This window comes from Onthophagus taurus, chromosome 10, assembly GCF_036711975.1.
Source record: "Onthophagus taurus isolate NC chromosome 10, IU_Otau_3.0, whole genome shotgun sequence".
Taxonomy (NCBI): domain Eukaryota; kingdom Metazoa; phylum Arthropoda; class Insecta; order Coleoptera; family Scarabaeidae; genus Onthophagus; species Onthophagus taurus.
Genome location: NC_091975.1, coordinates 4711394 through 4737079, shown reverse-complemented (window position 1 = coordinate 4737079; position 25686 = coordinate 4711394). Strand labels below are relative to the sequence as shown.

The following is a 25686-nucleotide window of genomic DNA, read 5'->3' as shown; positions in this document are numbered from 1 at the left end:
TAATTCGGTTAATTATTAATTAAAATTGAAAATAAATTAAAATTTAGTGGTTACGTAACAACTTTTATTTCGCCCCCTACCGTACACTTAACGCAATCTCTTCCTGTCACATTTTGACGTATCAATAGAACTTAACATCTCTCACATTTCTTGATTTTTCGTCGAATCCGGTTCTAATCCACTCTTCAAAATGCAAGGAATGAGCATATCCTCCCTCAAGAAACATAGGGCGGTAAGTTTTGGATAAAAAAATCAAAAAGATTTTACTTAAGAAATAAAATGCCAGATAAGGTTATGTAATAACTATTTATAAATAATTTGGTTTATACTAAAACGCAATAACATTTTTATTTGTAGTTGATCCCTTTGTACTTTTGCGTTGGTTTGGGGTGCGCTGGGGCCGTATTTTACACCGCAAGATTAGCGTTGCGCAATCCTGATGTAGCATGGAGCAGAACCCCCGGACAAATTTCAAACGAAGAGTACAGAGATAAACAATACAAGGTGATTAATCCAATAATTTAAACGTTAATTAATAATTTTATTGTTTCAGTTTTATTCTCCCAACGTTGATTATTCTAAATTGGAAAGTAAAGCTCCGAAATTATAAAAAAATTGTTCCAGGATTAGTAAAAATAGATAAACGTTAATAAAATGTATTAATAAGTTGTCCTTTGAGCCAATAAAACTTATTCTAGGTGATTCTTTGTTGCTTAATTGAATTTTTGGTTGAAATAAAAATCCCTTTTTATAAAAAAAACATTTAATATATTTTTTTCTCTTGAATTTATATAATAAACACGTTTTAAATTAATATACTTCGTTTCAGTTTTACATTTATTTCATTTACACCTAGCGCTAAGTGCCTCAGTATCAACAGTTGCAGGAAAAATATAATTATTAAAAAAGGTTCACTTTGGTGAAAAAGGTTCTTATATAAAATTGTATAAAAATAAAAAATAGGTCGACTACTGAACTCGTCGAGTTATTGTAAAATGTTTATATTTTTCTCAAGAATTTCTCATTTTAAAAAGTAATAAATAAAAGATCCTATCAACGAAATAGCCTCAATTAGAAGAGAAGTAAACAAATGTGGAGCTTAAACCTGAAATTATCTAACAAAAATCCTTTATATTTACATAGAATAGAATACATATTATGCAGGTTACATTTAAGTAAGCAGGAGGAAATCACATTTAAAGCTTTTTTCCTGTTACAACATTTATGTTTTTTTTTATGGGAGATTAAAAATTAAAAAAATCTAATAAATGCAAATAAAACGAATAAAAAATGATATGTTTTATATCTCATGGTCATTTTCATCTACCTAAATACCTCTAACTTTCCTATTTTTTGTTTTGAACACCTAGATTGTAAAAGAATGTCGAAATTACCCTGATTTGTTTTAATAATTTACTAAATCATAAAGATACAACGTTATGCAAATTTAGTTGTTGTATCATTTATTTTTGTTTAAAATTTGGCACCCAAAATGAAATCCATAACCAATTTTAATTCCACCTTAAATTAAAAATTAAACTATCAATTTTAATACTTGAAGGATCCAATATAATCAGAATGACCAATAACGATATTAGATACAATTAAATCTTCAATTTCCATAGCGTTCATCATTTGATCCCTTGTTAAAGAAACCTCATAGCTACTTTCGGGGGTTACAAAAACGACTTTTTGGCGCCGTGTTTGCAAAATATTACCGATAACCAGTTTGTGTTTATATTTGTTTAAAGAATCACGAGCTTTCGTTATCAAAATACTTTCATCAGTTTCTAATTTAAACGAAACAACGTAGGCTTGAGGTACCCAAAGACTCACAAGTGGTGCTAAAAGCTTTGGTACTAATTGTAAAGAGATTGTTGGAGCGCCAGCTCCAGATTGGATTTTATGTGTTGGCTGTAATCAAACATTTAAAAACAACATAATTAATAACATTTTTGTGTTACCATTTGATTTGAAGGAATATAAAAATCAGAAACGGCAGCTGCTAAATATAACAGTGCTTTTGTTCCCAACGGTTGTAAGCATTCACATGCCGATCTCAATAACCAAAAATAATCGGAAACGGTTGTAAAAGTTACATAAAGGATTTTACCATTGTCTTGGGCTACCTTATAATTAGCTAAAATTGGTGCTAAAACATCTACGCTATCTGGCTTAACTAGAATTAAAAAGTTTTTATTAATTCAGTTTTTAATGAATTTCTTTTTACCTGTTATAGTTGTATTTGGTCCCCTATCATTCAATTCCAGCATATCCATAAATTTTTGCCCATTGAAATGCCTAGTATAAGGCTCCAAAGATTTCAATCTGTGCATGAATATTACTGCATAACCATGTTCTAAAAAGTACTCAGCCGACGCAGCCCCCCTGGTCCCAGCACTAAAATTATCGACGAATCTAACCGTATTATGCTCTAATGGAACAGTTGTTCCACCACTCTAATCCCCAAAATAAAGATTTCAGTTAATATTTTAACCTTTTTATTTTATTGTTTCAAACTGTTGAACATAACCTTACTTTTTTGAGATTAAATTTTGTTGATACTTACGGTAACTAAAACGATTCTATCCCCGGATTTGTTGTGTCTATCGCAAAATTCTTTTAATAACATGCGATTATCTTCGAAATCACTTGGGGGTAAATGGGTAGCATAAAATTCTTCCCAATGTGAAGCCATTTTGGTCGCAAAGTAATGATTTCCACCTTTGGAACCGAGCGAGATGTTCCATTGGAATTTATTTCGTAATTATTATTGATTAAAACCATCAAAAGGTTTTACTTAACTATTTAACAGCTTTTTTTATATAAAATTTTTATAGATTTTTTGTTTGCCATTCAATAATGTTAAACGGCTTAGTTTTAATAATATGTAAACAACTTATATTTAACTTATAATATTCATTTGTGAATATTAAATATATCATATTTATGTTAATTTTAATAAAAATCAAAAAAAAATTAACCTCACTTTTCAAATTTAAATTTTTATGTGCGCCATCTAATAAGACATTCACACACTAATTATGAGAATATATTTTCGTTTTAGATTGAAATATAAAACTAAATATCGGTAAATACCGTTATTTATTTTATCTTCTTACATTAATTTATACGTTATTTATAATTATTCTATAAATATTCAAATTGGATTCGATATCACCGCCATCTACTTCTTGTTAAGAAATGAAACGCAGCTTCCTTCAGTACAAACTTTGAATTGGTGGAAATCGCACCAAAACGAACATAACCTCAACGTGGAGTTAAATTGAACGCATTTATAATATCAACAAATTGTTTTAAGTAGAAAAATGGATATGAAATATATTTTGGTGACTGGCGGTGTGATAAGCGGAGTTGGAAAAGGAGTTATTTCGAGTTCGTTCGGAACGATTTTAAAATCTTGTGGTATCGAGGTGACATCAATAAAAATTGACCCTTATATCAATTTAGATGCGGGCACATTCTCCCCGTACGAACACGGTTAGTTAAATATTAAAATATTTGTAAGAATACACGTGTTTGTAAGGTTAGAAAAACTAATAATTTTGATTATGTCAAATAATTACTTATTACATTACCAACAGTAAAAAATTAAAAGTTACTATAAATTAAAGTTTAAAAATTTCGGTTTTAATTATTTTTATAGGTGAAGTATACGTTTTGGATGATGGTGGTGAAGTTGATTTAGATTTGGGCAATTATGAGAGGTTTTTGGACATCACCTTGCATCGAGATAATAACATAACAACCGGAAAAATTTATAAAATGGTTATTGATAGAGAACGACAGGGTGATTATCTTGGAAAAACTGTTCAAGGTATTCAAATTTGTAATGAAAAGCTAAACAATTTAATCATTTCAACATTTTTAATCTTTTAGTTGTGCCTCATATAACAGACGCAATACAAGAATGGGTTGAAAGGGTTGCTCGTATTCCCGTCTCTGATTCTGGAGAAATCCCAAAAGTTTGCATTATCGAATTGGGGGGTACGATTGGCGATATTGAAAGTATGGCTTTCGTGGAGGCTTTTAGACAGTTTCAATTTCGCGTGAGAAAAGAAAATTTTTGTGTTGCTCACGTTTCTTTAGTACCACAACCAAAAGCTACCGGAGAACACAAAACAAAACCTACTCAAGCCTCTGTAAGGGAATTACGAGGACTTGGATTAAGTCCTGACATCATTGTTTGCAGATCTGAAAAACCAATTGATAATAATGTTAAGGATAAAATATCAAATTTCTGTCATGTTTCACCAGAACAGGTTAATACTTAATTGGGTATAATTCAAGAATCATCATGTCGCTTAAAAATCGACAATTTTTTTTAATCGACTCAAATAAACTGTTACAAATAAAAAAAAATTGCGGAAACGTGTAAAATTGACCGAAAAATCACTTTAAAGTTTCGATGTGACGTCATCAACCCTGCTAATCATATTTTTTTGGCCGCAGATTTGGTTTAAACGCATATTTTCGGGTGAAACGCGCTTGTTTCTTAGGTTTTCGACGCACAACGACTAAAATGTTGTTGTTTACCATCTATAAACTAAAGATAAGCTAAATCTTAACCTAAAATCTATACTAAAGAAGAAGGCAGGGCATCTGCCTACCCTTCTCTTTAAACGTTACATTTGGATCTACTTAATTTACTGATTTATTTCCGAATTTTGTGTAGAAATTCCACTCTGTGTTAGGGTAATTAACATTTACTAGTGCGAATTTCTCAAATATCGGGTTGGGCATGGAGCAGAGGGAGCGTTGTAAATTCTAGGTTGGGACTTCAGACGCATGGCTAAATCCGATTCTTTCTAGTTCTAGTGTTAGTTCTAGTTTTACACTATCACTAGAACTAACACAAGACCTAAAACTAGAAAGTATCAGGTTTAGCTGTGCGTCTCTTAAGGGTAAACCCAAGGTCTATAGAATATAAGGTTACCTAATCTCTAGTCTATATAAAATATATAAACCTCGCATCGTGTTGTGTTGTTCATAGAACCAGCTACGTCACTGATCCACCTTTCCCCTTAAAGGAGGAGATTCGACATTGGGTAACCTAATGTTCTATAGACCTTGGGCTAAACCTGAATGTTTCTAATTCTTAGGTCTAATGTTAGTTCTAGTGACAGTGGTAGGTAGCGCTAGCTATCACAAGATATCACTATGTCTATAATCAGTTTATCAGAATGATTTTTTGCGTGGCTATAAAATAAACAATTAGGTGTAACATTGCATGTTCTACACGTTTCAGTACTTTCTTTTTATTTTTAACATGTTTTTTGGGTCGTTTCACATTGATTTAAAAAAAATCGTCGATATTTAAGCCACATGATGATTCTTGAATTTTTCCCTTAATTAATGAATCTAACCTAAAAAATTTTTAAAATTTAGGTTTTATGTATACCAGATTTATCATCAATTTATAAAGTTCCAATTTTCATGGAAACATATGGTTTAATTCAATATTTAAACGACCGTTTAAAATTATCATTAAACCCATTACTTAATAACCGCAAATTTATGAAACAATGGGTTGAATTATCAGATAAAATCGATAATTTACGACACACCGTTGAAATAGCCCTCGTTGGGAAATACACATTACTTGAAGATTCATATACTTCCGTTACGAAAGCACTTCAACACGCCGCTAATCACTTAGGTTATAAAGTAAACATAACCTTTATAGATGCTTCGAAATTAGAACAGCAATCAGAACGCGATACTCCAGTTAGTTTCCACGAAGCTTGGTACCAAGTTTGTAAATCTCAAGGAGTTGTCGTTCCCGGTGGATTTGGAAACCGCGGTGTCGAAGGAAAAATAGCCGTTTCAAAATGGTGCAGAGAACATTCGATTCCTTTATTAGGGATTTGCCTTGGTTTCCAAACGGCTGTCATTGAGTTTGCTCGGAACGTTCTTAAATTGGATAATTCAAATTCCGACGAATTTGCTAAAGGTGTTCAACATCCAGTTATTATTGATATGCCAGAACATAATCCCGGGGCTATGGGTGGCACTATGAGACTTGGAAAACATACCACAGTTTTTAAAGATTCTGCTGCAACGAGTAAAATGAGTAAGTAAAAAGTACACTTATTAACCCTTTCGCGCCGACTTTCTTTTTGTCGCCCATATAGTATGTTAAGGGTCTCCAAAGGTTCCTTTATTTATCTAAAATCAAATTTGACTCTGGGACATATTGTCCCAACAGTTACAAATCTTTATTCAAAACAATTTTTATATAACAGTATATTGCACATGGTACACAAGGTCTTCCTTCGAAATTCTTTTTTCTGCAGCGAACATTTATGATTAGGAACATTTCTATGATTTGGTAATTCGTCTTGCTGGGGTTTTCTGGCTTTTCGGGATTTTGGGATTTTCTGGCTCTCTTCTTATTGGACCAATAGTCATGAAATGATGGTAGGTGATTGTAGCTCATCACTAGCATACACCTTGTTACTACCATGATCTCAGACGCATACGTTGCAGCACATTGTCTTGTCCGATTTTTCGCATTCTTAATGTTGATTCGTTTATTTGTATTTTTAGTAATGTACAAGAATAAACTTTTCGGAAATATTTGCAAAAAGCAATCAAGTTTGGATGAACTCCTATTCAGCTTTGCTAATACAATTGCGTTCCTAACTTAAGGATAGCTCTTCTGGGTTAAAAATGTGCAATTTTGTTGATATCATACTTTTGGAGTTGGAGCTCTTTATCCGAATCAGAAGAGCTATTTGATGAACCTTGATCTTTACGGAATTTCTTCCTCAGAATGCAATCTTCTTCGGAAAGATTGTAGATTTCTTCTTCCATCTCTTTCTGGGTTAGATATTTTTTAGCCATTCGCATTGGAAACAAACACAACCTATCCTGTTGCTATGAAAAAGCATTGCACACTGCACAAAACAAGAAGAAACGAAGGTAAGTGATCATATGATATCCCGACAACTCCCAAATATACACGACGACAGAAGTTTTTTAATTCCTCCAGAATTTTATAGGACATATACGTACCAATAGGCGCGAAAGGGTTAAGTTTTATTTATTTATTTATTTATTTTTGTGTTTATGTTTAGTGCGTTTATATGGTAGAAAAAAACAAATTGAAGAGAGACATCGACATCGTTACGAAGTGAATCCTAAGTATATAAAAATGTTTGAAGAGGGTGGTTTACAATTTGTTGGGGTTGATTCACGTGCTGAACGAATGGAAATTTTTGAATTATCCGATCAAATGCACCCTTACTATGTCGGCGTTCAATATCATCCGGAATATTTATCAAGACCTCTTAAACCTTCCCCACCATTTATAGGCTTAATTTTAGCATCTGTTAATAAATTACGATTATATCTTGCAAAAGAATGCGATGTTACGCAACTGGATGTGTGTAACGATTTAGGTTAGGATTTTAATTTTTTGATAGACATTTTTTTTTATTTATTTATGATTTTTAGATTCTCATGAAATGCAATCACCGAGACTTATGCAGGTTCCTTTAATGCAAATCGATGATGATTACGAAAATAGTAGCGGATATAGTAGTGAACCTCTTAGTGTTTCTTTAGATAGTACTTTAAGGCTAAATTAAGAATTTCTATTTTTTTATACATTTATTTTGAGTTTAATTTTAAATATAATTAATAAATTTTTTCGTGACTAATTTCATGTTTATTTACAATTTTTTGACAGTTTTAGGTTATGTTTGCTATTTTTGAGTCGTTTCTAAAAAAGATTTCCAAAAATGTTTAGAAAAACGAAATTTTTGTGTTTGTTTAAAAATAGAAACGCTATAGAAAGGTTATTTAACACCGATCAAAAGTCATTGGTACTCTTACACACGGTAAGATTATTTATAAAATTATAAAACGTGTTTCTTAAATGTCAAAATTTTTTTTTTGTAGATATTTAGACATGGGGATCGAACTCCTGATCAATCATCCTCATACCCTAGCGACCCTTACAAAGATCATGATTATTCACCATATGGACACGGGCAATTAACAAATGTAGGTAAAAATTTTAAAATGTTAAAACTTAACCTCACAAAAATTTTAGCCTGGAAAATTGCGGGCTTATAAACTTGGGGAGTTTCTCCGTAACCGTTATGGATCGTTTTTGGGTAATTTTTACGTCCCGGAACATATAGACGCGTGGGCTTCCGATTTTGATCGGACAAAAATGACTCTGCAGTTAGTTTTGGCTGCGTTATATCCCCCGGAAGATCATCAAGTATGGCATCAAGACGTTAAATGGCAACCAATTCCTTATATATCTCCACCAAGAGATCGTGATAACGTTAGTTTATTAATTAAACTTGATTGATAAAAAAAAACCGTTTAAATTTAGATATTTTTAGCATTTATGTGTAATAAAAAAGCTTTGGAAGAATACGATAGGCATGTTAAAGAAGTAAGACAAGATATTTTTAAACCATACGAAGATATTATTAAATTCGTGGAAGAAAAAAGTAATTTAAAAATTACAAATCCGAGGGTGATGTTTGCGATTGCTTGTACGTTGGGTACTCAAGAAGCAATGGGGTTAGAATTACCAGCGTGGACGAAAAGTATTTGGCCCAATGATATAGAAGAAGTTGCGATGAAAGAATTTGATGTATTAGTTTCAAATCCGACTTTAAAATCGTTAGTAATCGGGAATTTATTTAAAAAAATTATTGAAGATACTCAAATGAAAATAACTGGAAAATCGAACCGAAAAATTCACATTTATTCAGGACACGATTTTACCGTTGGTTTATTTTTGAGAGTTTTGGATGTTTTTAAATCACATCACCCCGATTTTTGCGCGGTTGTTGTGTTGGAGGTGCATAAAGTTAATGATGAGTATGGTTTAAAACTTGTTTATCGTTCCAAAGAAAGTGAACCTTCGACGGAATTAATTATTCCAGGGGTGCAACATCCTATTGTTCCTTTTCAAAAGTTTAGGGAAATTGCTAATGATATGTTAACTAATAAATTAATCGCTAAATAAGTTTTCTTGAGCAATAAAATGATAAATTATTTGTTATTGAAATGATTTGAATTTATTTGTACCTTGGAAATCATTTTTTTTTATTATACAGGTGTGTCAAATGTCTGGATTAGCCAACAACTTCGCCATTTGTGGTTTTAAAGAAAAATGTTTCAAATACAAGTTTCTTTATTAATCGTCGCGCATTTTTTGGCGATATTTGCTTGTTTGATTTGTTACTATGGCAAGTAACATTGTTATTTTAAACGTTGTGGATGGGTAATTTGGTGTTCCTTCCAAGCAACCAATACATTTTCCTATATTTTAGATTAAATTCTTTTTTGTTTTTCACATGGACTTGCCAGCATAGCCTTGCGTCTAATGTCATGCCCAGGTACCTCGCTGAGTTAGCATGTGGGATCTGGGCATAATTTATTCTGATGGGTACATGTTGTTTTAATTTATTGGTGAAATCTACATGTACAGAGTTGTTTTCATTCAAATTGATACGCTAAGTTCTGGTCCAAGTATTTAATTTGTCCATAGTTGGTTGTTTTGGTTCACTCAATCTCGTGGGTTTCCCCTGCATTTGGTTCTGTGAAGATCAATTCGAGGTGTTCCTAACAAACAGCTCTACTTCTGTGTCTCTTCAGTTCTTATTAACTGTTTCAATCAGTCCTTTTGAAAATAAATAAAATAAAACGAATTTTTTTAACAATTTATTTATTTTTGTTGTTATTTTTTGTTAAAATAATTTTACAGTCGTTTAAAACTACTCGTGTATTGTGTACCTTGGTAAAAAGGATTTTGACGACGACGACAACGACTCGTTTTTCTAACAATTATTTATTTTTTATTAATAAACCAACCCCGAACAAAAATTGGGGTGGCGTACAAAGTTTTTTTTTCTTAATTTTATTTCTGCCTTGTTTTGCACGTGAGTGATATATTATACATGTATAAATACAACCTTAATATAAAGTACATTTTCTTCTTTGTCTAAAATTTTATTAATTTTATTTTTTGTATGGATTCTTATTAATTTGTCTTTTTTTAATTGAAAATCATCGATAAACGTGAAATAAAAATAAATTTATTGATTGTCCGGAAAAATACTTGTTGTAATACTTTTTTATTATTAAATTATGAAAATAACATTAAAATTCAAACGGTCCATCAAAGAAGCCTTTTCTAAAAATATCTCCTGTTAATATTTTCTTCTTTTTATATTTATGAAAAATATATTTACTTATATTATTTTTCTTTTAATTCTTCTCGCACTAACCTTATTTTTATATTTTATTCTTTTCTATCGAGTGTCCCGTTAAAGGTACGCAGCCGTTGTATCTCGTTGTATCTTCACCTCTTTTACTTTTACACTTGCCTGTTCAATACCAAGAAATGAGAAAATTTGCTTGTAAAATCTTATCAATGTTTAGAAGTATCTATAAGTGTGAACAATGACTTTGAGTTTGACCGTTGTCGAGATACAGCCGTTTCGTACCTTTAACGGGACACCTGTATAATGTTCAGTAAAATATCTAATCAGACAAAAAGAAATTTTAATTAAAATACATTTACACAAAAATTAAAAATGATATGTTTTTTTTAGTTGATTTAAAAACTTTTTGTTGCAAAAATTCGTTGTTTTTTTTTGAATTTTTTTTAAAAGTTTTAAACATTTATCTTTAACCTATTTTTTTGTTGTTATTTTTTAGAATAAATCGAGTGTTTATTCAACAAGTGCTACACAAACATTCAGGTTTTTTCTTGTATCTTTTATATTTTTGGTTACATTATTAATTATTTACGTATACACCTAAAAAATAAATAAAGATTAAAATTTAAAACTTTTAACAAACAAAATCAGACCTAATTTATATCACAAATATCTATTTATTTTTTTCAACGTAACCTTAACATTATTTATTGTTAAAACACATTTATTCAATAATTTCTTTTATTTATTTGTGAGAAGTTAAAATTATTTTTCTGTATTGTTCTAAATCGGGCAGTACAATCTAACAGTTTTCTTTTTATTTAATTTTTTTAATTTATTAATATAGGTGTCCCGAAATATGAGAACATACCTATATACATTTTAGATTATTTCTTTTATACGAATTAAGTGATTAATCTAAAAAATGTGCTTTATTAAAGCTTTAAAGAAAATAATAAATTAAGCTTAATATAAATCTATTAATAAGCGTACAGTTTAAAAAGACACTTTACCGTCTTTTATAATTATTCTAATTATTTTCCTTTTTCTGCCTTCGTTAAATATTAATATCATTTTTTTAAGACACGTTTTGGATCATTTTCATCAACAATATCCTTTTCTTAAAACCTCGACGCTTTAAAATCCATCAAACCACAAATCCTTCCAAAAAACCAACTTATTTATTTTTTTTGTGTAATATTTCTTTGATCCACTTCGATTATTATTTTAACACCAATAATTTGTTTCCAAACTCTCTAAACCCCGGTATTATTATAAATATAAGCAACGGCGTTCTCTTGATTCTGAGGTTGCAATTTTTTACTAGAATTATTATTGTAAAAATGCGAAGATTTTCGCATAGAAGTCGACGATGACATTAACGCGACCGTTTCATAATAACGTAAACGACCGCAACATTTTCTCGACTTAATGATGCCCAAGAAACCTCGACGGAATTTTTTATTGAAAAAAGCGTACAGAATCGGATTGATGCAAGAATTTGAAGCCCCTAACCATTGTGCTATCGGCGTTGCGATCGGGAGAATTTCCTCTTCCCACGATTCGATTTCGCCACCCAATTTTATACGGGCAAAAATCACGTAGAGCGGCAACCAGGACAAAACGAATAAAATTACGACGGCTACTAACATTTTTACCACTTTTACTTTCGATTTTTGTTGCATACGTTCCATTTGAGCATCTTTGGTATCCGTTGGAATGTTACGTTTCCAAACCTAATAAAATAAAAAAAGATTTTTAATCATTACAGGTTTGGAGGTGAACGTAGACAAAGCACACATAGACAAAGATCTGGGAAAAAGAAAAATAATGAAGTACGGCTTCAAATATTGTCATTTTATTCTCCTTTTAAAATATGTGAGTTATTTCTGCCACACTCTGTATATTGATTTTATTGGCCCAACAAGAAATTGATGCACTCCCAAAGCATGTCTTGATGACAATATTTTTGAAACATACAACTAACGATATTGAACGTTTTAGTAAAAATTTGTTAGGGATGATTTTGTTGTGGACGTTTTGTTCCCTCCTTCATTAACCTTTGACCTTTAAACGGTCGATTCGGTAACGTTCCGAGGTCGTAAATTCAATCCTTCACGTGAAGGGGCAATGTGTGCGCCGGACACAAATTGCGCCTACGTAGATGTTTTTTTTGTCGTACTTTTGCCTCTTCTTCTCCTCTTTGACGTTAGATAAACGGGGCGCGACTATAAACTTAAATTAAGAGACCGTTACTAGGTCAATATTGTCGCTCGACGACGACGACGAGAAAATGTGCAAAGTAAACGTAACTTTGCGAAGGGTAAACTGTGTAACACACAGACGTCCCGGATGAGATGATCATTTTCCGGTTGGATACGCTTCGCTAAATAAGGGGATATTTCATGGATTTGATTTCTTTTTTTTCTTTAAGGTTGGGCTAAAAAAAAGATGAAGATTAAAAGAAGAAAAAAATAAAGAAATAAAGAAAACAAAACGAAAAAAGACCACGGTTGGAATTCTATTACCGTGTGCCCCTTTTTTCTCTCCAGCGCAACAAAGCGAAACGGAACGATATTAAGGATTTCTTTTTTTTTCAATTTTTTTTTTTAGATTTGCCTTGAACGTTAATTGGAACTCTTTTCTAGTAGCAGAAAAGTAGTAAAGGAACATTATCTTTATGCGTTGCTTTATTAACTTTTCAGCAATTCGGCTAAACCCGAATATCTCTAATTCTAGTGATAGTGTTAGCTCAAGTTCTAGTGACAGTGCAAGTGTAAAACTAGAACTGACACTATACCTAGAACTAGTAACATTTGGGTTTAGCCGTCTTTAGAGACGTGTGGCTAAACCCGAATGTCTCTAGTTCTAGGTCTAGTGTTAGTTCTAGTGATAGTGTTAGCTCTAGTTTTAGTAATTATTGAGTGTTAGATTGTTGTATATTTTTCTTCTTCTGCTTTCTCTTGCCCCCCACTTATACCTTACAGTGTTGGGTTTTGGATCCATCTTTTATACATCTTCCTATCTCTGGTCATAGTCCGTACTTCGGCGAGTTTCTTCCCTCTTCTTTCAACCATCATCTTAATTTCTCTCTCCCATTGGGCTCTTGGTCTACCACGCTTTCTCTTTCTCTCTGGCTTCATGTTGAACATTATCTTACTTATCTTCTTTCATTCGAACCAGATGACCATACCAACTTAGTTGTTTCCCCTATACTTCTTGTACCGGGGGTTTAAGCTTAGTTCTTCTATGATGTTTTAGTTCCGTACCCTATCTCTTCTGGTTTTTCCCAATATCTTGCGTAGGTACTTCATCTTTGCTGCTATTATTTTCGATTTGTGCTATTCCAACATCTTTCAAGTTTCTGATCCATATTTGATAGTAGATTGCACTTGTTTTTATTGTTCTGTATTTCCTAACACTAAACCTAGAACTAGTGTTAGCTCTAGTTTTAAGTTATATGGATACATCTTTTGTGTAATGTAATGTAAAGTTAATTTTCTCGATTTTGATTATAAAATTTAATTCCAAATTGGTGATGTTGCGTTAAATTTGTAAATTTAAAATGGTGGAGTGGATCGTGTTGGGTTTTATGGGATAAATAAATAATTAAATGGTTCGCGGGGTGGTTCCCGTTATCTCGGTGATATTTACTGCGTATTGCGGCGTACCTTTTTTCCATTAGCCATCGCAGCCGTTCGGTGGACTATTTATGTTGGGACGTTTTAAAAATCAATTTAAACCGTGGGCGTTAAATTAACAGCCCGAGGACAACTTTATTTACCTTGATCTAAAATTAACACGACGAAATAAATTTCAAGTAAATTTTTGAAATCAATTTTTTATGACTCACGCCATATAAAATGTTAGATAAAAATTTCGTGTCATCCGGTATCAATAACGCGACGGAAGGAAACTCGTTACCCATCTTCGTGGTATTCGTTTTTGGCAATATGCAAGGCATGCTTTCGGAAACTCTACTCAAGGAACAGATTAAATTTATAGCCGATCTAAAACGGATCAAGATCGACCCTCGCTGCCCTCCCGAAACTCTTCGGAAGGTTCGCCATATAACTCACCGATTTTATATAGAAACGTTCAATAACTGTAACCACGCGATCAAACCGATATGAAACTTTCATATTAAAGTTTACGTCTTATTTCGGCTTAAAATGTTTTTGTTTCATCTCAATTTTACGAAAAAAGAATTAAAAATTACCTTAATCCAAATGAGCACGTAGCACATGGTGATTAAAATCATCGGCAGGATGTAACAAAAAACCATGTTTGCGATCAAAAAGTACATGGCCCCGTTCCGGGGGTTCGGCCACACTTCGATACAGAGTTGGACATCGGGTGCATCGCTGAAAATCACCACCAAATCGAAAAAGATGGCCCAAGGGATCGTAGTTGTTAATGCGATGAACCAAATAAACATTATCATCAAACGAGCTCGACGTTTCGTTATTTGACATTTCAACGGCCACCAAATAGCTAAAAATCTAAAATAGAAAATAAAAAATTTAATAAAAAAAATGGTATTGTTGAAAGGTTAAGGGGGTGTCGTAGTAGAAGCCCCACGTGCACCACGTTACGTTTTAATGATATTCGCGGCGCGTTGCCGCCCCCCTAACATGGAGCGGCCGCCTTTTGGCTTCCATCCAAAACTTTAACTTTGTAATAACAAGGGGGGCACAAACAAGTATCTGTAATTGAAATAACAACGAGAGAGGCGGCCGCCTGGTGCTCCCAAACGCAAACCTCCACCGCTTTTAATTGCTCGGCACGTAACGGGGTATGTCAAATCCCTAGTCATTTTCGTAACGAATATGAATTATTATTTAACTTATTTAAAACATAAAAATGTCAGAATGTTGTTTCATTTCATTAATGTTTTACAACATTATTATTTATTAACTTAATACACTAACAGAATATGAATGCAGTAACCATAGAATGCACTTGCACTATCAAACATAAAATGCAACATAGCTTAATAATACAGGCATTGGATAGTTTTGCTTGGAAAAGGTAACGTCCTTATGATAACTCTGAGTCTCCGTCTTAACAGACGCACGGCTAAACCCGAATGATTCTAGTTCTAGGTCTTGTGGTAGTTCTAGTGGTAGTGCTAGTGCAAAACTACAACAAACACTAGACCTAGAAACGTTCGGATTTAGCCGCACGTCTCTCAAGACGGCTAAACCCGAATGATTCTAGTTCTAGGTCTAATATTCTAGAACCTAAGGGCGCATATCTTCGTTATCTAGAAAAATAGCGAAAAACTAAGCACACGGTTGGAAAGCTTGGTCTTTTCTATATCTTAAACCGTGTTTTCCTCCGCCGATATATTAATAATAAGAGCAGAAAAAATAAGAAACGACACACTACATTTTAGTTCTAGTTTTACACTTGCAGTGTCACTACAACTAACATTAGAACTAGAAACTATTGGATTTACTATTCATTAGTGAGATATTTTTCACGAAATTAAAATTTGTTAATTTGATGTGTTATCAAAACTTTCCGATAATAAAATCGTGGTAGTTTTGTTTCATGAAAATACGAGTTGATAAAATTAAAACAACTAGGAGACCAGCGAAGCAGTCAATTTCGAGACGATTGAAGCAATTTGAAGAGAGAAACCGTCCAGAGATATTCGATTTCCGTGTAATTGGAAATGAATTTGCTCTCTCGGTATCGGACTATCGATTTTCCTTTGGATGTCCTGTGTGTCCCATTCTGACCGTTTAACAGTCTCATTGTCAGACAGGCTGCCCACTGTCCAATTACGAACGTTGTGCAAACTCTTTTCGAAACCCAACAAACAATTTTATTTTCCATTTTTCCGCCTCTCTCGGTTTTTCCGTTTTACCAGTTAATTTCTAACTCATCCTCAGTAATTAGTAGCGGGTTACCAAAGTCATAAAGTTTAGAAACTACTAAGCAAACCCAACCCCACTTTGCCACTACTGTCCCTTTGTTAGGTTTACTAAGGGACTTTGTAATTTGAGTTTAAAACGCTTTATAAGCTACGTGACAGCTTAAAGCTGCATTTTGATGGGGAAAAAATCAACTTTCTTAAACATTAATTTAAAATTCCATCTGGATGGTAAGTTTAAGCAACTCAAAATTCAAATGAATGCGAAGTCAACACAGTAGGAAACGCAAAATAGACGATAAGAAACAAACTTATACTTGCAAATATTACAAAACCCTGTGGAAAACTTGAAAAGATCAATAATTTCAACTTATTTTCTTCAGCTTATTAAAACTTCAATTTTTTTCAATTCAATTTAGTTGCCCCCTTTGTATTATTACTCTGGATGTAGTACATTGTGTACGGTTTGTCATGTGACATTGTGGCGTGTGTGCTGAAACGTACAAAAGGGGCGGGCAAGAATTACGACCGCGATGATTTACGCACACACCGGGGCCCCTGCTACGACCGAATGAAATTGAACATTTTTCACGGACGCAAAACCCGGAGCCAACGTTATGTTATTTTACGGCGCGCGACTGGTTATTTTTTTATTATTTTTTATTGTTTTCAACTAGAACGCGTTTTATTACGAACATAACCTATTTTTTTTTGATCGATTTTTTTTCTCTTACCTGTCTAAAGAAACAGCTATCAAACTGTATACAGAGGCGGCTACAGAAACACCCTGTATGTAAGGAACGGTTTTACACATCCACCAACCCAAAACCCAAGCTGAAACAAATTAAATAATAACAAATAAATAATAATTAATTATTTAAAATTAAAAATTTAGAAAAAGTAGAGATCTTTTTTATTTACGTAATATACGTATAGATGGCTCTTAGTTTTAACATGTATTTATATAAACTTATTTTTATATTAATTTCATTAAAATCAACAAAAAGACTATGTAAATTGGAATATTTAATTCCAGTTATACATATCATTTTTTGAATTAAAATTTAAACAATTTATTTATAATTGTGATACTTTGTTACCTACATTCACATCACATTATGACATTAATACAATTTAACCTCAAAAGTTTTTTAAAGTCTAATAAAAACTTTTAATTTTAATGTAAAATAAAAATAATTCAGGTATTTACTATTAATTTTTCATTTAATTTTATGTATTAAATAACTTAAATCATCTTATTTAATTAGATCAATAATTTTAATCGATAACATAAAAGTAAGGTTATGTTGTCATTAACCTATAACCTCTAACATATTTTTATTTAATCTTTAAGCTAATTCATGAAGAGGCCCTTACACTTCATTGAAATGTCTTCAAATAAAAAGCCGAATTTGGTGGAATCAAACGACATTGTAAATAACATCAGGTTAAACCCAATTAATCACAGGAAATCAACACCAGGTGATCTAGAAGCTTTAACGAATCAACTTGAAAATTGCGAAACTTTCGTACAAACCAACGCCTGTAATAAATTAAGAGTCGTCGCGCAACAGATGCAAGCTTTAGCCACACAGGCACAAGAAATAATCGAAGAAACGAAAAGAAATCATGAGTTGAACCAAGTCGCTTGTAATTTTGTTAAACAACCTGGTCACATTTATCATTTATATAAAAAGCCATCCGGATTGTTATATTTTGGAATGTTATCGCCTGAGGAATGGGTAAGTTGCCCCCATGAATACGTAGATAGTTTTCGATTTGAATTTGATCGAACTTATACTCCGATAAACGAGATTAATAATAAAGATGGACTTTTAAAAATGTTAAGAATTTATGGAACGGATAAAATGTTGATGCAAATAGAATAAAAATGATTAAATAGATTATTAAATTAATCACAAAAGGATTTTATTTCTTATAAATTGATCTGATTTATTTTTATATTAATTTTATTAAAATCAACATATTATCATTTTTTGAATTAAAATTTAAACAATTTATTTATAATTGTGATACTTTATTACCTACATTCACCTCACATTAAGACATTAATGCAAGTTACCTCAAAAAAATTTGAGATTAATAGTAAATTATTATTAAGTTATTTATGTTATTAAATTAATCACAAAGGAATTTTATTTCTTATAAATTGATCTGATTTCCGTTGGGAAAATTGAAAAGCCTCTTCAATTTGAAACTGGGGGGATGGGAAGTTCGTTCTCATTTCTGCATTTTGACGAGGGAAAACCGCGGAGTCCTCGAAGGAGGATTCTAATCAGTGCCATCACCATCTCCAACCCCCTCACAATCCTTGAACTTGCCGAACCATTGGGTTTCTATCAGCGATGGCGGTCCGGGAATGGTCCGATAATGAATACGGGAACAATCGACAAGGCCCCCCTTTCACATTTCCACTAAGATAGAAATTTCTTGGGGCCGATTCTCATTAATCGCGTGAATGTGTGATATTCGATCACAATTAAGATGAACTCGAGAAATCTTCTCATCAAAAAAGGAAATGGAAAAAGAAAAAGTTTTAAAATTTTAGGTTAAAGGTGGCGATATTTCATTTTGGAAAAGACCTCGACATTTGTACTAAATCAACCGGTTTCTCGCGGTCAATTTGCGGCACCCTAGAGAGAAAAATGTGATTGCGATCACCAACCAAGCACCTAGTTTCAATGGGTTCGCATTGTGTGTCTTAGATGGAAGGATGGGGGCGGTGGAGAAAAGACATTTTTCAAATTTGCGCAATTCGGTCGGGGACGCCAATGTTTTAACTGGAGGGGAAAAGCTATCGGTGGCAGCTTGTGCTCTTCCTCGTCCTTGGATTCAATAGTTTGGCCCCTTTTAAAATCCTTTTAATCGTTTTTAGTTCAAGGATTTTAATAAAATTATATAAAAAGATTTAATTATACATTGTTATCAAATAATTTCCACAAAGTCCCATTAAGTTAGATTTCATCGCAACGGACATTCCAGTCTATTATCATATCAAAACCGGGGTTTCACTTCTTCGACCCAATTACGCTCGGAACCAGGAAGGGGTGCAGTCCCACAAACGCACAGCGATATACTACTATAGCCGTTCGTCATTCGCAGCATATTTCAGTCTACCGTGTAATTTTAGTGACCTATATACTGTCGTTGACGTTTCCAGCAATCGTAGTTCCATCCCTCCAAACGTTTCGGAATTGTGCGCGCCTCCCCCTTTGTGGCCGGGCGCACGCACGCTGATTAAATCCGGGGGAAACCGGACAGAATGGACGAATTAACAATTCAATGGAGGGCGCCACCACTTCCTAGTTTCCTACTAAATTGTTATTGTGTGTGGGCGAATTCTTTTTATTCCTGTATTATTTCTTTTCTTGTATTTTAGGGCCAAATAGAAATAAAACTAATACTGGTAACTCCTGGGTTATGCCTTGTCCTAACTTGAGATACGGAAATTCATTCAAGACGTTTTGTTATGCCATGGATTCAAAACATCGTGCCAAAAAATCATAGCATCATTATCAACATTTTGGATCTCTGCAAACTTTGTGCACTCATAATATTAATCCAATTTGCAATACAACACATAGTATCGTGTTAAAACCTTAAATATGTCACCTCGCGACATTTTTGATAGAAACATAGATAAAATCAAATTTCTTTCGAAATTGATTGATAAATGGAAAATCAATTCGATTATAAAACAGGTCACGTTTTCTGTTTCGTACTGAAGACAAACCGTAAATAATAAATGGTTGTGCTGGGTCGAAAAGGGGTTTAGATGGAGGGAGTAGTAGGTAATTGCCGGTACTACTACTCAGGGTTCTACAACTTCTACCGCCTTGGAGAACGCTTCCGACCTACCTCAACGACTGTTTGCAAACGAAAATGGGGCCAATAATTATAGACAACGTACAGAGAAGAATTTTTGATCGAATTTTATTGATTTAATAAACTAATTTAAACTAAATTGAAAAAAAATCGTCCAAAAAAGAATTAAAAGGTTTAAATTGTCCAAAACTAAAAGACTCCTCCCGGGGGATATTGATTAAGCACTCGGAAAACTTTTAAAACATCCCCGAAACTTTATTTGACCTTTTGTTTTAAGTGTAACCCCATTTCCTGTTTTTCGCTTCGCATATATCATTAAAACAAGGATTTTATTTCTTTTTTAAGAATTGTATCCCCTTTTTCGTGTCTGATTTTTAACGAGAAATTAAAGGGAAAAGGGGATGGATTGCCTTAGACCTTAGGGCATTCTCGGAACGGGACTGACGTTCCTTTTGTTGTTCAAAGCGTGGTTCAAAGAGCTACTTTAGCTTTGATACATTCTCACGAGGTTTATTAAAATTCTTGGAAACTTTATGTTTTCGGTGAAAAATAAGGTTATTATTGAAATGTTTTTTAACCTGACTTGAAGATTATCGTTAAATGACAATCCCTGAGTAGGATTTTCCACGTGCAATAAACTCCCCAACGACCGACCGAGGTGCTTTGACCCAAATAGGACTGATATAAAACGAAACTTGAAAGAATTTTTCTTTTAAAATATCCGATTTTCTTTGAAGTTCAACAAACAGAAAAATTTCATTATGGTCTTTATCAAGATAAGTGGCGAGACGACTTTGAAATTTAAGGGTTGAATTAAGCAAATGGACAGATTGTCGATAAAGCGACCTCGCTCTTGGGATAATGCACACACGAAATGGAGCCAGAATGCCCAAGTTTTAAAAGTCTCGCATTCGGAATTAAATTCGACAAGATTTAAACCGTCCTCTGTAAAACTCTTTTAACCTTCCAGTATAAGCGCTTACATAATCACACGCAGCGCTCAAAAATAATTAAAGTTAGAACTAACTCTAGAACTCGAAACATTTGGCATTAGCCGTCTTAAGAGACGCACGGCTAAACCCAAATGATTCTAGTTTTAGGTGTAGTGTTAGTTCTACATAGTAATAGTGCTAGTGTAAAACTAGAACTAACACTAGACCTAGAACTAACATCATTCAGGTTTAGCTGTCTTTAGAGATATGTGGCTAAACAAAATAATTCTAGTTCCAGGTAGACTGATAATATTGAAAGGTTAAAGGAGAAAATGGATTATGCGAATTTTTAAGTTCCGCAGTTAATGTGATAATAAAAATTATCGATAATTTCTCATCTAATATCCCTCCGATTTGCTTTTCTCGGACGACGACACAATTACAAGCAACCGAGGCGTTGACATCTAATTGAAATTTACTTAACACGGACGAAACACGCAATTAGCGAGGACGTAATTGATCCGGAGGGACCGTCGGTTGAAATCAGGAGGGAAATTCCCCAAGGGGAGGGCTTTAATAGGGCTTCGATTTCGGCACAATTTTACGCCCTGTCAGACCGGAATTTCCGCCTTTAAAAAGATTTTTCAACGAAAGAGATTCAACATTTTTGTTATTTAAATTTTATTATTAGAACATTAATCACCATTTTGAGCTTTTTCCCTTATTTTCGCCCACGATTTGTTTCCCAATTCATTTTTGTCGCACAAATCTGGGAGCAATGATTCGTAAGCTTACACTCGTCTTTTTTTCCGGTTCGTTTCGTGTTTGAATTTCGACGAGATTCCGAATTCAATACGATGAAAAATGTGAACCATTTTATTCTCTCGTTTTTTTCCAACCCCGTCGCGTTTTTCCGTCGACGAGGGAGTTTTTTTCACTTACACAGCACCAAGATAATTAACGATGAGTAAAACTGATGATGTTCCAAGGATACATTTAAATTCGTTTCATTTTAAAGAATTCTCCCTCCAAAAAAAACCACCTTTTAAATTATTACGTAGTTAATCTTGGCTCATTATCAACCCTAATTTGGATTAAAACATATAATTAACCGGTGATACTAACTAATTAGATACTCGTTACGTAAACATCAGCTATACGAGTGTCTAGTCCTTCGCCAACAGTATCTTATCTTCTGCCAGCTATGTCTTATATTTTGCAAGTAAAATCTAGTTTTCCGCAAGCAATATCTAGTCTTCTGCAAGCAGTGGGCGTCGTTATCACGCAGTATATAGTCCACCAACAGTATCTTATCTAATGCAAGCAATATCCAGTTTAATTAGTAGTGTCTAGTCTTCCATTAACAATCTTCTGTAAATAGTATCAAGTTTCCTGTTAGCAGTATATAACCTTCTGCAAGCAGTATCTACCATTTAAATCCGTTTTGTATTCATGGGTGACTGCACTTCTTACCACTCTCTGACAGTTCAACACCAAACTTCTTTATGTGGAAAACTCCTGATTGTAAAATCCTAATCGGCTTTTAGAACAAAGCAAATGTTCAATTCCTTAACTATATTCTTCTTAAATCCTAGAACTTTTTTTTAAATTTTCACTTTAATCATAACCTTATAAAATTAAAATTGATAATTACTGTGGGTAAACCTTAGAAGGGTGTAGTTCAATGGCCCGACCTGAAGCCGGTAGCCTGTTGACCTAAATTCAACGTGACCCGGGTCGAAACAGCTCACGTGCGGTCCCCTCTTTTGCAACGATCACCTTCGTTACCCCCCCGGGTCATCAGCTGATACATAAACCAAGACATTTTTATTATTTATCCTTTTTTATTTTTCCTATTATTACCTTTCTAATCTCGAACTTGTACAATGTTTTCTTGTCAAAATTTTCAATAGTCACGTTTTAATAAACGCAATTCGGGCGAAGTTTTAATAAAACCTTTCGGCAAGGGACTAAAAAAGGGAAAAAATCGTTGCGTTGCATTGAAGACGACGACGACGAAGAAGAAAAAGACGTGAGTGACTTTTTAATATTTTCCAACCCTCCTTTCAATGCGGTTGGATGTATAATACGTATTCTAAGTGCGAGATTAACTTTTACCTCGATTGAAAACGAGGTTTTACATAAAAAAGCAGGGTTGTGATAAGTATATCTTTTTTCTATTAATTGAAAGATTTATGAGAAATCTAAAAATAAGTAGATATCATTGATTAAATTGAATTTTGGGAACTATTTTCAGATAATCATTCAACTATTTATAAGAATTCCGGGGTTGGGGGCCGGATTCAGAAATAGAGGTACCTAAGGGATCGATAAATATCCTGGTTGCCGGCGTGAGATCCGGTAGACGGGAGTTTCTACCTCCTGTTCGCTCGACGGGAGAGCCGCGTTAAACCGGGAATTATGCCGTTTCGCGGAACACTTTTCATCTCGTAACCGGCGGGAGCCCATATATTGATATATGGGGCACCGGCTGCACGGCTCGTATATTACCACTACTTTTCGGGATTCCTGCGGGAATATATACGGAATATACCTTGTACAGAATATATTGAAATGGAACATGAATGTGCTGATTTTTGATTTCTTTTCCATGATGCCTCAATTCTGTGCGCAAATTGTAGCTCCATCTTTTCGTTGGTCGTCCCTGACTTCGTTTACCTAGCGGTTATATTAATACATAAAAATCCTGCCAATTTAAGCTAGAAGTTGCAGAATATTCCACTTAAACTCATATGATTGAGTGATTGTAAGGTTATGTAAGTTTTCATGTTGAAAAGTAAGAAACTTTTCAAGCTTACCGTACTCCACATAGTACTACAAGTGTAGGAACACGATCGGGGTAATAATATAGCGCAGGCGTCGTGACCTGACGGGGTACTGACCTGAATAACTCTCCTGCAGCCTACGGCCCCCTGCTGCTTGACACAGGTGCATTGATTTATCGTGTTTTTTCCCTTCTTTTTTTGGGTTGTTGTACCTAGATTTACACTTCAACTTGTTATTAGAAAATATTATTAATTTGTTTAAAACAATAATTAATTACAATTTTTCTGCATTATTTTTCGTTATGTTGCTAATATCATAGATGTTTACATTGATGTGATTATAGAAATCAAATCAAATTTTTTACTTCAATTACTTAAATTACTCACCAGTTTGTGCTTAATTAAACAAATTTATATGAAATTGAATTTGTTAATTAAAATTAACAATAATTATTAATTTTTTAAATAAAAATTTAGTTATTTTTTAATTTTTAATGTTGCATCTCTGAAAAGAAGCCATTTTAATTTTAAAAGTTTTAATTATTTTGACAGATTGGTTATGTCAAGAAATGTAAGTATTTTTCAACTTTTTTATGTTATAAAAAAATAATTTATTTTTTTCTAGTATTCGCCTTTTGACCTCGGAGTCGATTCCTTATAAATACTTGAATGAGATAGTCTGGGGGTGAATGTAGGGCACGGAGTAGCTCGGGCCGGTGACCCGGTCAATATACACGGGGGCTAAACCAACCACCCTCCGCACGTTTACCACTGCTGAACAGGTAAAGAACTTCACAATACATCCGGTTCTAAAAAAAAGCTAAATATTTGAACGATTTAAAAAATCTGGATAATTCTATTTTCACGTTATGAATTGAAATAGTTTTGAATAACATCTAGTTTTAATTTTAATCGGGATTTTATAAATTAATAATTTCCGTTAAAATGTACAAGATAAAATGTTTCTCTCTCGTCCGCAAATCGATAAGACCGCATCGTGTAAAGCTCCCGCGCGCTCTGCATTTTAGTCTTTCGCAGCAGCAGCGGGGGGCCGTCGAATTCCACCTCCTTCTCTTCGCTACAAAGTCGTAATTTCGAATTAATAACGCTTTCGTGGTAAAACGGAACGATATCAAAAGTTCGTTTTCTGAAGGTTATAATCAAAAAAGGATTATTGGATTAAAATTCCTTTAGAATTAATTTTTGATCTAGGATCAAAATTATTTTAATCTCAAAACGTTTTTGATTTATTTTAAAAAAATCTCTTAGTTTTTATTTACAGTAACATATTCGTGTCAGCACGCGACCGATTCTGAGTGCATTTTGTCATGTACATGTACGTTTTCTAAAAGGAAAGAAGACGAAATGGAACTCGTAGTAAACTATTATTATAGTTATTGCTGTCTGGTGGATGTAAATATGTTAGTTTCTGGTGTTGCAAAAAGGAGGAAGGAGTTGGCACAGCGTATAACTTGCTGGCACAAGTCCCATGTAAACTTCCTGTACACCAGAAACTGACCGCATGGACTTCCTCTTGAATTCCATTCATTTCCCGGATAAAATGTAATTTCAAATCGAAAAATCTTTAAGATTAAAGATTCTTTTATATGGTTTCTTTTAAAGAAAAATTTAACCTCAACACGTCATCGCTAACTGCGACTTCGTTCTCGTCCTTTAACGTCCATCAGACGTCGGCGTCTCGACGCGAAATCTAAGCCAAACGGGACAGTTATCGGACGTCCTTGACAGAAACGAGAAACAAGAAATGTTTCTACTACTTTTCTAAAGAGAAACTGACAAAGATAACGTGTCAAAACCCAAGAAATGACAAAGTAAAATTAGTTTCTATTTCCTGTTTTGTAAATTGATTATTTGAAAATGTTCATGGTATTTTACGAAAACACAATGATTACGTAAGATGGAAATCACGGAGGGTTTAAAATACGATTTGATTGCCGGTGTCCGGTTATTGGCGGCGTCGCGACGCGACATGCATAATATCTTTCGGACTTCGCTTCGAAACCGAC

General features: G+C 33.5%; 5 protein-coding genes and 1 long non-coding RNA gene across 7 annotated transcripts in view; 4 read left to right on the top strand and 2 right to left on the bottom strand.

Moving 5' to 3' along the window:
* The first annotated feature begins 97 nt into the window (after positions 1–97).
* On the top strand, positions 98–702 carry LOC111428407 (NADH dehydrogenase (ubiquinone) MLRQ subunit). The gene is made up of 3 exons (XM_023063910.2): positions 98–232; positions 358–504; positions 554–702. The coding sequence occupies exons 1-3, from the start codon at positions 191–193 to the stop codon at positions 608–610; spliced, it is 246 nt and encodes an 81-aa protein (XP_022919678.1). The 5' UTR covers positions 98–190; the 3' UTR covers positions 611–702.
* Positions 703–745: 43 nt separating this feature from the next.
* On the bottom strand, positions 746–2733 carry LOC111428402 (phosphopantothenoylcysteine synthetase). The gene is made up of 4 exons (XM_023063904.2): positions 2570–2733; positions 2231–2459; positions 1965–2179; positions 746–1914 (listed from the first exon to the last, which is right to left on the bottom strand). Exons 1-4 carry the CDS (start codon positions 2696–2698, stop codon positions 1549–1551), a joined length of 939 nt encoding a protein of 312 aa, XP_022919672.1. The 5' UTR covers positions 2699–2733; the 3' UTR covers positions 746–1548.
* A 491-nt stretch (positions 2734–3224) lies between these two features.
* Positions 3225–7685, top strand: LOC111428398 (CTP synthase). The gene is made up of 6 exons (XM_023063901.2): positions 3225–3501; positions 3668–3838; positions 3901–4283; positions 5410–6094; positions 7101–7424; positions 7480–7685. The coding sequence occupies exons 1-6, from the start codon at positions 3330–3332 to the stop codon at positions 7611–7613; spliced, it is 1869 nt and encodes a 622-aa protein (XP_022919669.1). The 5' UTR covers positions 3225–3329; the 3' UTR covers positions 7614–7685.
* Positions 7686–7687: 2 nt separating this feature from the next.
* Positions 7688–9058, top strand: LOC111428401 (venom acid phosphatase Acph-1-like). Its single transcript, XM_023063903.2, has 4 exons — positions 7688–7865; positions 7927–8031; positions 8081–8320; positions 8372–9058. The coding sequence occupies exons 1-4, from the start codon at positions 7767–7769 to the stop codon at positions 9014–9016; spliced, it is 1089 nt and encodes a 362-aa protein (XP_022919671.1). The 5' UTR covers positions 7688–7766; the 3' UTR covers positions 9017–9058.
* A 649-nt stretch (positions 9059–9707) lies between these two features.
* LOC111428400 (neuropeptide SIFamide receptor-like) overlaps positions 9708–25686 on the bottom strand; it is an 18477-nt gene continuing 2498 nt past the window's right edge. The window contains exons 2-4 of the mRNA XM_023063902.2: positions 16830–16929; positions 14434–14716; positions 9708–11950 (exon numbers count right to left, since the gene is read on the bottom strand). Coding sequence (XP_022919670.1) covers positions 11471–11950; positions 14434–14716; positions 16830–16929 — 863 coding nt within the window. The 3' untranslated portion in view covers positions 9708–11470. The remainder of the gene's footprint in view (positions 11951–14433; positions 14717–16829; positions 16930–25686) is intronic.
* LOC111428408 (uncharacterized) overlaps positions 23831–25686 on the top strand; it is a 23550-nt gene continuing 21694 nt past the window's right edge. For both annotated transcript variants that reach the window (XR_011641678.1, XR_011641679.1), the window contains exon 1: positions 23831–24441. This is a non-coding gene — a long non-coding RNA (uncharacterized lncRNA). The remainder of the gene's footprint in view (positions 24442–25686) is intronic.

Bases quoted from the DNA above. Each gene is read 5' to 3' on its own strand.
- LOC111428401 (XM_023063903.2), top strand. From the start codon at position 7,767: ATGTTTAGAAAAACGAAATTTTTGTGTTTGTTTAAAAATAGAAACGCT. The intron at 7,866-7,926 runs GTAAGATTATTT...TTTTTTTTGTAG, and splicing joins CATTGGTACTCTTACACACG to ATATTTAGACATGGGGATCG. The intron at 8,032-8,080 runs GTAGGTAAAAAT...CAAAAATTTTAG, and splicing joins GACACGGGCAATTAACAAAT to CCTGGAAAATTGCGGGCTTA.
- LOC111428407 (XM_023063910.2), top strand. From the start codon at position 191: ATGCAAGGAATGAGCATATCCTCCCTCAAGAAACATAGGGCG. The intron at 233-357 runs GTAAGTTTTGGA...TTTTATTTGTAG, and splicing joins CCCTCAAGAAACATAGGGCG to TTGATCCCTTTGTACTTTTG. The intron at 505-553 runs GTGATTAATCCA...TTATTGTTTCAG, and splicing joins ACAGAGATAAACAATACAAG to TTTTATTCTCCCAACGTTGA.
- LOC111428402 (XM_023063904.2), bottom strand. From the start codon at position 2,698: ATGGCTTCACATTGGGAAGAATTTTATGCTACCCATTTACCCCCAAGT. The intron at 2,460-2,569 runs GTAAGTATCAAC...TTTGGGGATTAG, and splicing joins ATAGAATCGTTTTAGTTACC to AGTGGTGGAACAACTGTTCC. The intron at 2,180-2,230 runs GTAAAAAGAAAT...TTTTAATTCTAG, and splicing joins ACCAAATACAACTATAACAG to TTAAGCCAGATAGCGTAGAT.
- LOC111428398 (XM_023063901.2), top strand. From the start codon at position 3,330: ATGGATATGAAATATATTTTGGTGACTGGCGGTGTGATAAGCGGAGTT. The intron at 4,284-5,409 runs GTTAATACTTAA...TTTAAAATTTAG, and splicing joins GTCATGTTTCACCAGAACAG to GTTTTATGTATACCAGATTT. The intron at 7,425-7,479 runs GTTAGGATTTTA...TATGATTTTTAG, and splicing joins GGATGTGTGTAACGATTTAG to ATTCTCATGAAATGCAATCA.